Source organism: Eupeodes corollae, chromosome 1 (genome assembly GCF_945859685.1).
Source record: "Eupeodes corollae chromosome 1, idEupCoro1.1, whole genome shotgun sequence".
Lineage (NCBI taxonomy): Eukaryota > Metazoa > Arthropoda > Insecta > Diptera > Syrphidae > Eupeodes > Eupeodes corollae.
Window position 1 is genome coordinate 296,941,693 of NC_079147.1, and position 12,656 is coordinate 296,954,348.

Here is a 12,656-nt window from a genome sequence, read left to right on the forward strand (position 1 = left end):
GCAACTCAAAAAAAAACTAAGCTGGATTTTCCTTATCATCATTTTTTTTTTTCTAAACCATCAGTGATGGAAACAAAAACGACTATTATTTTACTAGAAAAATAATTTACTGGTTATAAGGAAAACCACTAACTTACGTAAACGAAAACAACTGAATGATTGTATGTATGTCGCACTGATTGGTTTTTTTTTCCTTTTGAACTAAAAACGCTTATCGGCAACACATTACTTTCTAAAACATAAATACTAAACTCCATCTGTCAAAGCAAGCTTTGATAAGAACAGGCCTAGTCGTTGGGCGCCAATTATTTTGTGAAGGTTGGAAGTAAGATTTAATTTTCCTTGTATATCAGCAGGTGGCACGCTTGTCGACGCACGGCTTTACTCGTCGGATGGGGGGGGATCTTGCTGAATTATACCCTCAAAAATAAATAAAAAAATACTCGTGCCAATCTCAAAAATTACTTTACGATAAATCGAAAAAAAATCGATCGAAAAGACTAAAATCGTCTCACTCTGCACAAATCCAAGAAGTTGAAATCAACACAACCGATGTTTTGTTGTGCTAGCCAAAGCTATGTGGCAACCCTTATCCTGCAGCATTTTGTGCTGCCACCATGCTACATTTCATGCCAAAAGTAAATGAAGATGTAGCCCCTTTTCCCTCTTATGTCACATATTCCTCCTACCTACACAATCCTTATCACTTACCTTTCCCCTTTCATTTAATAATCTAGCAATCCATTATTATAAAAAAAAAATCATTAATATTAAAACATTCTATTTCAAAATTCATTATATTTAATTTCTTAACATAACTTAAAGTTCCAATGTACAATTACGTTCTAATAATAAAACAAAAGAAAATCAAAATTTGTAAACAAAAATAATAATTGACATTTCATTTACAAGTTGTCTATACAACTGGCTTTGCAGATAACTCAAATTGAACAAATAAATGAGTAACAGACTTGTCTCAAATAACACTCGTTCATTTTTGTTTATTTCTTTCTGTTAAACTTAAATTGCACTCAATGCAAGGTGCAATGTATTATTTTGTTTATGTGTGAAAAAAATGAGTGCGAATCAGTCTGCACGCTATTGAGTGATTTTTTTACTCTCTTTGAGTATAACGAAAGCGTATCTTCATCAACTATGACTCATAAATTTGTTTTTGGTCTTTAAGGAAATTAAATCCTCAACACAAAAAAAAATTTAATTAAATAAAATAAAATAAAAAAAAATAAATGAAATTAAGCATAAAAATTGTATTTAATATTAGGAGTGATAAAAAAATTACTATTTTGCTTAGACGTTTACCAATACCTTTTGCTTAAAAAAATAACCAATTTGTTTTCAAATTACTCACTTGTTGTGTTGAGGATCCATCCAACGTTGTGCGCACAAAGATTGATGTAGATCCTCGTTATTAGTTTTCGTTGTTTTGTTTTCATTAATTTTTCGAAATGATTTAATATAATTTTGGTTTTTGTTTATATGATTTGATTGGAGGTTGGGGGATTGGTAAACAGGGTTTTCTTTTTTTTTTTTTTTTTATGATCATTGATTTCTACCTTTTTTTTTTCACTCTCACACTATATATTTTAATATTAAATGATAATTCCTTTTTGTTTATTTGACTTATTAACCTTTTTTTCTAATTTTTCTGTTTTAGCTTGTTTTTCTTTTTTGTTTTAGTTTTTTGTTCACTTTTTTCCTATTTGTTTTCAATTTGAGCTAAGAAAATTTATGCTAAACTTTTTTTTTCGGCCAGCAATTTTCGATGGTCTGGTAAGTTAGGGTTATGGAGGGTTTATCATGTTGTGGATCTTGGGTGCTCCAGCAATGTCCGATGAAGTACCATGGGCGTCAATTCCACGTGGCAATTGTTACACTCTTCGGAGCTTCTTTACAACTGAGCCTTACTGGCTGTAAAGCTATTAGGTAACGTCTTGCTTAGAGACCACGGTAGTGGCGATAGAAAAGAAGCACCAGGGTACATATATCACATGAAATTTCTGTACGGGATGACTCTCACGGAGATTTTGATTTATCAATCGCTTCTCCGTGTGTCAATCTATCAATAATTTTAATGAATTAATTGTGTTTTAAACAACAAAATTTAGCTTGACTTACGTTTTATGTAATATTTATTATAACACAATTAATTGAATAGCTACACTGGATGTACAGGTCTTAGTTACACGCACAGTTTTGGACACTCCGGAGTATTACCCCAATTCCATACGATTTTCACTTAAAAAAATTAATAGCAAAAATAGTTTGAAATGCATTGTACATTAAGAACTCTAAATAGGTTTTTAACTTACATATGCTGTGTAATATTAAATATTTGGACTATTCTCACGTCACGGGGCTGCTATTGAATCGTCTTTGTCGGGAGTAAGTAGTCAAAGAAAGATCGAGATCGGAAATTGGTTAGCAAGATGCACATTTGTCGATCTTCGAACCGATCTGAACCAATTTGTACAATCAGTTCAGTGGTTCTTTCGAACAAGAACCATTTATGGTCCGTTAACATCGATTATAGGGTGAACCAAAAATTGGCTATGTATGTTGTATCGTACTTTTGGAATGTTACATAAATAATTTCATTACAAAGGCGATGCACTGTCATGCGACTTCTTCAACATCGTTCTGGAAAGAATTGTGCAAAACTTAACCGTCAACACTAGAGGCACAATCTTCCAAAGGTCCATCGAATTACTCGGATACGCAGATGATATTGACATAATTGGAAGAACAAAGCGTGATGTCAGTGGAGCGTTTTTGAGCATTGCGACGGAAGCGAAGAAGATGGGTTTAGTGGTCAATGATGGCAAGAACAAGAATATGCTGTCATTAAAAAAGGACATTGAACAACGACGTATGGGACAAAACGTCACCATGGACAGCTAAAACTTTGAGGAAGTTAAGGACTTTGTCTACCTAGGCACCGCTATAAAACACCAGCGCTGAAATCAAACGAAGAATAACTCTTGAAATTGAGTAGTAAAGTCCTCTCTGGAGCATCTAAAATCACCTTCTATAAGACACTCACTATCCCAGTTCTCATTTATGGCGCTGAGGCCTGAATCCTGTCAAAGAGAGATGAAAGCATCTTAAAATAGTTAGAGAGAACAATTCTTGGTCCCGTTTGCATACATGGAAAGTGGACAAAAAGTTACAACTACGAACTGTATGGGCTGTACAGAATACAGAATTACAGTCCAACGACTTAAATATATGGGTAAAGTAGAGGAAGACCGTGACAGTTTTTTTAGTAATCTATAATTTAAGTAAAATGTTAAACTTTATTTATATGAACAAAATAATTGTATGTTTTGTTAATTTATTTTTGTTGCCATATAATCAACATTTATGTATGTAACTTGACTTTTAACAATTTAATTTGCAGTGGTGTGTTAAATTTGGTATTGTTGGTTTATGGGCTAGAAAAAACTTTATAATTGTTTGCCGACTTAATTAAAAATTCAAATTCAATTAAATAGAAATATGTACAATCTATTACATACATGCATACGTATGTTTGCAATTTAAATTCAATTAGGATAATGTACAATAATTTTATTTGTTTTTTCTTTTGGTTTTTTTTTTCTATTACAAATGATTGTGACATACAAAATATAGTTTTAGGATAGAAGATATGGAGAAATTCATCCACTATTTAATGTTAACCGTAAAGCATAGTTTTTACCTTTTGCTCAAGACATCTCTAAAATGGAAGTAATAATGCGTTTAAAATAAAATGTAGGACGGAGTCAACCGAACTTGCTCCTGTTTCCAAAGAGTCTGCTTAGAAATACTAGCATATTGAAAAATTCGATAATGTATCTTCAAAAATTTAAATAACATTGTAACCCCCATTTTTTAAAAGTTGTACATTTGAAGGTTATTGAATTTTGAAGAAAACAATAGATATAATCGAGAAGTTACATCAATACAGTAGTATTTAGAATATATCAAAATATTAACAACGATATTTATGTGGAATGAAACAACCTTAAAGTCCACATCATTAATTTTTTCGAAGATAATGCAGTAAAAATCAATTTCAACCAAGTTTTAGTATTTTTTGAAAGTTTTTTTGTAAAGAAAAAATTTTATTGGATTTTTCTGAGCAATAATAATAATAATAATGAAATAGTCAGAAAAGTCAGTTTTCAAGCAAATACATTGTTTGAAAATAAAATGTTTATCAATTTTCACTTTCTGTATGTAGTTATTTTATTCGGTCCCATTTGTCAAATTGAATTTCTGGACGAATTTTAGAGAGATGTGAATGCGTGTGAATGTACGTAGGTTCAAGAAGCTTTTTTCGTCGTCTTACTTCAAAAAAGAGGCTGTGATGCGAACCACACTGATAAATTCCCATCCTGTCTGTCGATGTGTCTTGCTTAAAAGTGTGTCGGTTTTTATGGTGGTTAAAAAGTTTTCAGTTGAATTATTCTTTAAAATATTTTTAATATTTTTCATACAATAAAATAGTACCAATTTCAGTAGCGTTTCATAAATTTTTGCAAATTAGATGATTCAAATTAATTTGAGAAATATCAAGGACCGAACAACAATTTTTACCAAATTTGCGTACTATTTCTTGTAGATTTAATTTGTCTTAATAAAAAAAACGGATGTTGGATTCTTACAAAAAAAAAAAACTATAGAATATCGAAAACAATATTTTCTGTTAAAAAAAAAAACTTTGAAGACAATATTTTTAATTTTTGAAAATCTATTTGAGTCGAAAGTAAACTTTTACCAAGTTTTAGTATTGTTTCTTTGTTAGGTTTTTATTTTTGGAAAACAACTGTCTATTCGATTTTTCTCAAATTTTTACCGAATGTTGAAAACAATATAATTTATAACATAACAAAGTTGGAAGCTATAATCTCAATAATTGAGTCTAAAAGATATTTGATATTGACTCCAAATAAATTTACAGTTAACAGTGCAGAAAGACTTAGAAAGGGCTCTCAAGAAAATTGTGTTGGTGGTTTTTTTTTACGAAAGCAGTTTAAAAAAAGGCAAACATTTTGGTTAACCCTAAATATCTGTTGAGACTTAAATATACCTTTATTTTATATACTCATGTCAGATGCTTACTTTAATTTAAATTTTTTCTTTATTAAACTTAATTTTTAACATCGCTAAACACTTCCTATAAAATTGAATTGAATTAAAGCACCCTGTAAATTAGTCTATGTTTTTTTGAGTTGTTTACAAAGTAAATTTTATGAAGTATCAGAGCTTTTAAGAAAAACCCTTCCGGTTGTCAAAACGTAACAATATATAATTCCTTCTTCTTAATAAAACTGTGAACAAGTAAAGACCGTGTCTTTATTTAAATCTCTAATTAATAAGGCAATCCATCAAGATCGTATCTTGCATTGGAGTTTAAAGACAGAGAAACAAAAACGCTTGCTTTCTCTCAACATTATTTGGTGACCCCGACGTGATCTTATCACAAATTTCAACAACGTTTGTTAAACAATATTTGTTGCACCTTTCGCAATGACTGATGACTGCACTGCAAAGAAATCCACCGATTCAGAGAAGGGTACAACAGTCGAACCTATGGATGCCGCTACTCTAAAGGCCCAACAGAAGAAAATCAAAGGCTTAGAGGCTCTAAAAACTCGAAGATTTGTGGCCATGGACCAGATTGAAAGAGTGAGGTTATTTTCTGTTCAAGCCAAAGAAAAATCTGCCACGACGTCTGTGCCCGATCTGCAAGTCCGTATTGAAGCTCTAGAGTCTGCCTTTAGCAATTTTAAGGTGGCACAAATGAAAATTGAAGAAGTTGACAACGAGGAAATTACTAATCCGGAGCGCTCTCATAACGAAGAAGTCTATTATTCAACCATCGCCACCCTTAAAGTTCTTCTGAACACCAAACAAGCGAACAAGGATGAAACATTGGACGTATCCCAATCAATTTCTAATAAACATGATTCAATCAAATTGCCAGTAATTGAACTTCCTTCATTCTCAGGTGACGTGACTAAGTGGACGGTTTGGTATAATCGCTTCGTATCATTGGTGCATAACAATCCCAAACTTTCCAAGCAAGCTAAATTTCATTACCTTCTTTCGAAATTAAGCGAAACGGCAATTGTTCCAGTTGAAGGGCTCAAAATAGAAGACGACAACTACGATGTGGCATTAGCAAGATTAAAAGAACGTTTCGAAAACAAGAAAATAATTGCGCAGGAGCATCTTCAACGCATATTCAATCATCCTAAGATTCATAAGGCTTCCGCACCAGATTTAAGAAACTTGGTGGATAAAATCAGCAACCATTTAACCGGTTTGAGTAATCTGAAGAGACCTTGCGAACATTGGGACGATGTTGTTGTTTTCATAATGACATCCAAGCTGGATCCTGCAACTCTAAGTAAGTGGAATGATGACGCACCAACAGATAGACTACCAAGTCTGAAGGAACTTTCAGATTTTCTTAAAAAGAGGGCTCAACATCTTGAAGGTAATGTTACAAATCAATTATTTACTCTTGACTCTTCAATAAAATCTGATAATCAAAAAGGTCAGAAGTCTAGTTCAAAACACTGTGTAAAAGCATTTATTACCACAAAAAACACTTGCATATTCTGCTCAGTTCCCGGTCACTTTATTTATCGATGTTACAAATTTCAAAATCTTTCTATTCCGGAACGTATACACAAAATTAAAAATATGAATCTATGCTACAACTGCTTAAAGTCTTCAGATCACAGTAGCGCCAATTGTCCATCTAGTGGTTGTCGTCATTGTGGAAAGAAACACCACACACTTTTGCATCTTGTTGAAAATGCTACAAGTTTTGTACCACAAGCTCCACTTAGTTCAAGTAGTCACCCAGTGGCTTCTGAAAATCTCACTGCTTCTAAAGAAATGCCTGCTTCAACTTCTCATTTAATGTACTCCAGCTCTACTGAAAATAGTATTTTAGGAACAGCTGTCATAAATATAATAAATAAACTGCAGCACATTGTACCCTGTCGGGTACTTTTGGACTCAGGGTCCCAAACTCATTTAATATCTGAAAGGCTCATGCAGTGCCTTGGAACGCAACGTCTTCCATCCCATACCACTTTATCTTGTGCCAATAACGTTGTTACAATAGCTAAACATAAGACAATTCTTAACATTGGCTCTCGCATCAATGGATTTACAGCTACAATTGAGGCGCTTGTGATACCACAAATAACGGGACTGCTACCTGATAAGAAAATTAATATCAAAGGATGGAACATTCCAAACAATATTAATTTATCTGATCCACATTTTAATGTTCCTCAGCGTATAGATCTGCTTCTTGGCGTAGATTTATTTTACACTCTACTATGCGTTGGACAAATCAAGTTGGGATCGAACTTACCTGCGTTACAAAATACTTTATTTGGGTGGGTAGTGGCAGGTCAACTTCCAAAATCCAATAATCCGAGCACGTCCAACCGACGTAGTTTTGCTATTAGAAACACTCCGCATGAATCCGAATCAGATGGAACACTGAACAATACGTTAAAGGCATTCTGGGAAATTGAAAGCTTCAGCAGTCAAACAGATGTTATGTCAGCAGAAGAAAAGGAATGTGAAAATCATTTTGTGAAACACTATTCGCGCTTAGAGTCTGGTCGCTTTAGTGTCAAACTTCCCTTTAAACAGAATCCACGCTTACTAGGCAATTCCTATGACATAGCCAAAAGGAGGCTTCTGTCGCTAGAAAGAAGATTTCTTAAAAACCCAGACCTGTTCCAACAATACTCTGCCTTTATGAACGAAATGCTGCTGAATTCTCACATGGAATTGGATAATAAAGTAGACTTTACCTCTCCACATTATTTTCTCCCTCATCACTGTGTAATAAAGCCAACAAGTTCATCAACAAAATTACGTGTAGTGTGTGATGCTGCAGCCAAGACAAGTTCTGGAAAATCACTGAATGATATTCTGATGGTAGGTCCTGTCATTCAGCCAGATTTGTTCTCAATTGCTCTGAGATTTCGGAGACACAAATTTGTAATGACAGCTGATATAACAAAAATGCGGTTAGATGAGTCTGATCGACGATTTCATTATATTTTATGGAGAAATTGTGAGAACGAAATTGCCATTTATCGTTTGTGCACGGTAACCTTTGGCACTGCCTGTGCCTCATTTTTGTCGACGCGTGCGTTAAAGCAGTTGTCCATCGACGAAGGGGAAAAATTTCCTGCAGCGGCTAAGGCTATTATCTCTGAATTTTATGTTGACGATCTCATCACTGGCTGTGACTCTCTCGATCAATTAAAAGAGTTGAAATCAGAATTAATATCATTGCTAGGTAGCGGTGGTTTCATTCTAAAGAAATGGTGTGCAAACTCTCTTGAAATTATGGAAGAAGTTCCAGAGAATGATCGTGAGCAATGTTTCAAAATAAAGGGTAGTGAGGTGATCAAAACATTAGGTACCTTTTGGAGCCCAGTCGAAGATATGTTTCACTATGAGATAACTCCCCTGCTTTCAACGTGCATAACAAAGAGAACGGTTCTCTCTGATATTGCTCATCTTTTTGACCCATTAGGTCTGATAAACCCTGTGATTGTGCTTGCTAAAATTTTTATGCAACAGCTGTGGCGTCTGAAACTTACATGGGATGAAGCTTTGCCCCAAGAATTTTATCACTCATGGTTGAAGTTTCGAAAAAATCTGGGTGAACTCAACAACATGCACATTGGTCGCCGTGTATTTTTTGGTCATCCAGCTAACTATCAGCTTCATGCTTTTTCCGACAGCTCAGAAGATGCTTTTGGTACATGTGTATATATACGTTCTGTGGATGATAATGGTACGGTGAGAACTAACCTTCTATGTGGCAAATCTAAAGTAGCACCTGTGCGTAAGGTAACCCTACCACGTTTGGAGTTATGTGCTGCAGTGATGATGGTTCAGCTTGTGCAACGATTAAAGGAGATTTTTGGTTCCATCCTACATCATATAACTTATTGGACGGATTCGTCAATTGTACTGAATTGGATCTCTGAGGAATCATGCAACTTTCAGACCTTCGTAGCCAATCGTGTTTCAATTATTCATCAACACTCTTCAGTTTCTCAATGGCGGCACATTTCTTCGGAATTGAATCCTGCGGACGTAATATCGAGAGGATCATATCCGTCAGCATTAATTAAAAATGAAATGTGGTTCAGTGGACCTTCTTTCCTGAAGCTGGAAGAAAGCACTTGGAATTCTTCAAATGTAATATTGAATGTTGATGATCCCCAGCTTGAGCGAAAAAGAACCAAAACTATTTTTAAAATTTGTGTAGAACCTGATCTTATTGAAAACATAAAATACCACAACAACTTTGAATCTCTGGTCAGAATAGTTGCTTACATTTTTAGATACAGACATAATGGGATTAAGAAGAATATAAACACATTTGGACCACTTACTGTTGAAGAACTAAACAAATCTCTGAAGGGGTTGGTAAAATACGTGCAGCTCGTAAGTTTTCAAACAGAAATCGAAACATTGTCCAAAGGCTATCAACTGTCCTCAAGATGTCACATCAAATCGCTTGCACCATTCCTGGACAGTGATGGTATACTTCGTGTAGGAGGTAGAATATCTAACTCTGCTCTGAATTTCGATGCAAAGTATCCTATGTTATTGCCAAAAGACCATGCATTCACCACAATTTTGGTTCGCCATCTGCACGAAAAGAATTTTCATTCAGGGCCCCAAGCGCTGCTCAGCATTGTTCGTGACAAGTTTTGGCCCATACATGGTAAGATCGTGGCTCGCAAGGTGGTTCACAAATGTGCACGATGCACAAGGGCAAGGCCATCACGCAATCTTCAAGTAATGGGTGATTTGCCACATCAACGAGTACATCAGTCGAGGCCATTTAACATTGTTGGGGTTGATTTTTGCGGCCCATTTAGTATACATTTTCGTCGTCGAGGTACATCTCCTATGAAAGCTTATGTCGCAGTGTTTGTTTGCTTCGTCACCAGAGCAGTCCATCTTGAGTTAGTGGAAGATCTAACCACAAACAGCTTTCTAGCTGCTCTTAAGCGGTTCATCGGCAGACGGGGACTGTGCTCAGTTATCTACAGTGACAATGCTACAAATTTCATCGGGGCACGTAACCAATTACATGAGCTCTATAAGATGTTCATGCAGAACGAGAACAGGGAGGAGATTATAAAAACGTGTGCGGCAGATGGGATAGAATGGAAAACCATTCCTCCTAGATCACCTCACTTCGGGGGTTTGTGGGAGGCAGCCGTTAAGAGCTGCAAGTTTCATATGAAGCGAACTTTACAAAATTCTTCTTTAACATACCCCGAACTTAACACTATTTTAATTCAAATTGAATCTATTCTTAATTCTAGGCCTATAACACCTTTATCTGAGAATCCTAACGACATTCAGGCGCTTACTCCAGGTCACTTCCTGATTGGAACACCTCTCACAGCAGCAGTCGAGCCGCAGTTACACAATTGTAACGTCAACACCTTAACACGTTATCAGCAATTACAATGGTATTTCCAACAATTTTGGTTAAGATGGTCTCGAGAATACCTGCAAGGCTTGCAAATTCGCGCTAAATGGAGTAAGTGTGGGTATCCAATTTCTATCAACGATTTGGTTACCATCGAAGATGAAAACCTTCCGCCACTAAAATGGAGACTTGGAAGAGTTGTCCAAGTTCATCCTGGAAAGGATAATGTCGTGAGAGTCGTGACTCTCAAAACATCCACCGGCGAAGTCCAACGAGCTGTTACGAGAATTCGACGACTTCCTATTGAAGAACCTGAGTCCATTCAAGGGGGGGAGAATGTTGAGACTTAAACATACCTTTATTTTATATACTCATGTCAGATGCTTACTTTAATTTAAATTTTTTCATTATTAAACTTATTTTTTAACATCGCTAAACACTTCCTATAAAATTGAATTGAATTAAAGCACCCTGTAAATTAGTCTATGTTTTTTTGAGTTGTTTACAAAGTAAATTTTATGAAGTATCAGAGCTTTTAAGAAAAACCCTTCCGGTTGTCAAAACGTAACAATATATAATTCCTTCTTCTTAATAAAACTGTGAACAAGTAAAGACCGTGTCTTTATTTAAATCTCTAATTAATAAGGCAATCCATCAAGATCGTATCTTGCATTGGAGTTTAAAGACAGAGAAACAAAAACGCTTGCTTTCTCTCAACAATATCTTAGGATCAAAAACTCAAGAGACTTAAATAAAGTTTTATAAAATATATTGTAACGTGATACCAACCAAGTATATTTTTTGAAAAAAAAAAATCCAATTAACGATTTTTTTTATAAATTTGTCAACTCGAAAATTTTACGAATACAAAATGATTTTATCTCCAAAACAATTGTGTTAAAAAAAAATAACATTTTTAAGATCTGGTGAAATTTTGAGAAAATTCAAACTTACAGTATTTTTTATAAAAAGTAAAAACCTAACCAAAAATTAATAAAAGTTAGTAAAAATTGATTTTCGACGCAAATAACTTTTCAAAACTTTAAGAAATTGGCTTTAAACTTATTTTATTTCTTAAAAAATATTGTTTTCAACATTCAGTAATTTTTTTTATAAAAATATAACAGTCAGTTTTTTCATAAAAAATAAAATTTTTAAAAAATAGTACGCAAAATTGGTAAAAATTGATGTTCGGTTCTCGATATCTCGTGAAAAACAGAAGATATTGACTTCAAATTAATTTAATTCATCCAATTTGTATTTGTTTATAAAGAAAAAAAAACTTTTAAGGATGCTACTTATATTTTTTAACCACTAAAAATCTCGTAAACAAAAATATATTTTGAAATCAAACTATTTCATTATATGCAAACATCTTTAATGTTTTTAGAATAATACAACTGAAAACTTTTTTAGCAGAACACAAAAACCTTCAAACCTTTTTTAGCAAGACAAATCAACGGAAGGGACGGTCGCATCCAAGCCTCTTTTTATTTTTTGAAATTCTGAAAACTGTAACTATCTACGAACATTGGGTTCGTTTAAATTGTACGGTATGTTCTGAAACATATTGATTCCCTTCCCCAATTATATCATTAGTGACATTTTCAATAAAAAAAGAACACTTATTTCAACAACATCTATTATTACGTGAAGTCATAAAACCTATTGTCAAGTTTTAAAGTGCATTTAATAATTTCCAATAATGTACTTCAGCATCAGCAGTCGAAAAAATGTATTTCAACCCATGTGGTACCACAATCAAGTTTGTAACATTCAAACCCTAAAGATGCACAAATTGTTATTCCCTGATGCAAACAATTCTACTAAGGGACATTTCATTTTTTTTTTCTAAAATATTGGAGGTAAAAAAGATTCTTTACGTATTCTGAACGTGAAATATATTCTGAACTTTCGATTTAGGAACTTCGAGAAATGTCAAAATTTTCAATTCGAAATTGATTTTAAATTATTAACTATGAGAAGTTAAAAACCTTCAAGGAATATTACTGTGCTAATTGGAAAAAAATAATTTTCGACACCTATATGTCTTGAGAATAAAAATATATACTTACTTTAATTCTGCCAACTAGGTCAGTGTCGCTGTACAGCCCGTACAGTTCATCGTTATATCTTCTCCTCCATT

The 12,656-nt window shown here is 34.0% G+C and overlaps 1 protein-coding gene across 1 annotated transcript; it reads left to right on the forward strand.

The window, feature by feature from the left end:
- Nucleotides 1-5,532: 5,532 nt before the first annotated feature.
- LOC129951646 (uncharacterized) lies at nucleotides 5,533-10,860 on the forward strand. The gene has a single exon (XM_056063896.1). It carries the CDS (start codon nucleotides 5,533-5,535, stop codon nucleotides 10,858-10,860), a length of 5,328 nt encoding a protein of 1,775 aa, XP_055919871.1.
- Nucleotides 10,861-12,656: the final 1,796 nt, after the last annotated feature.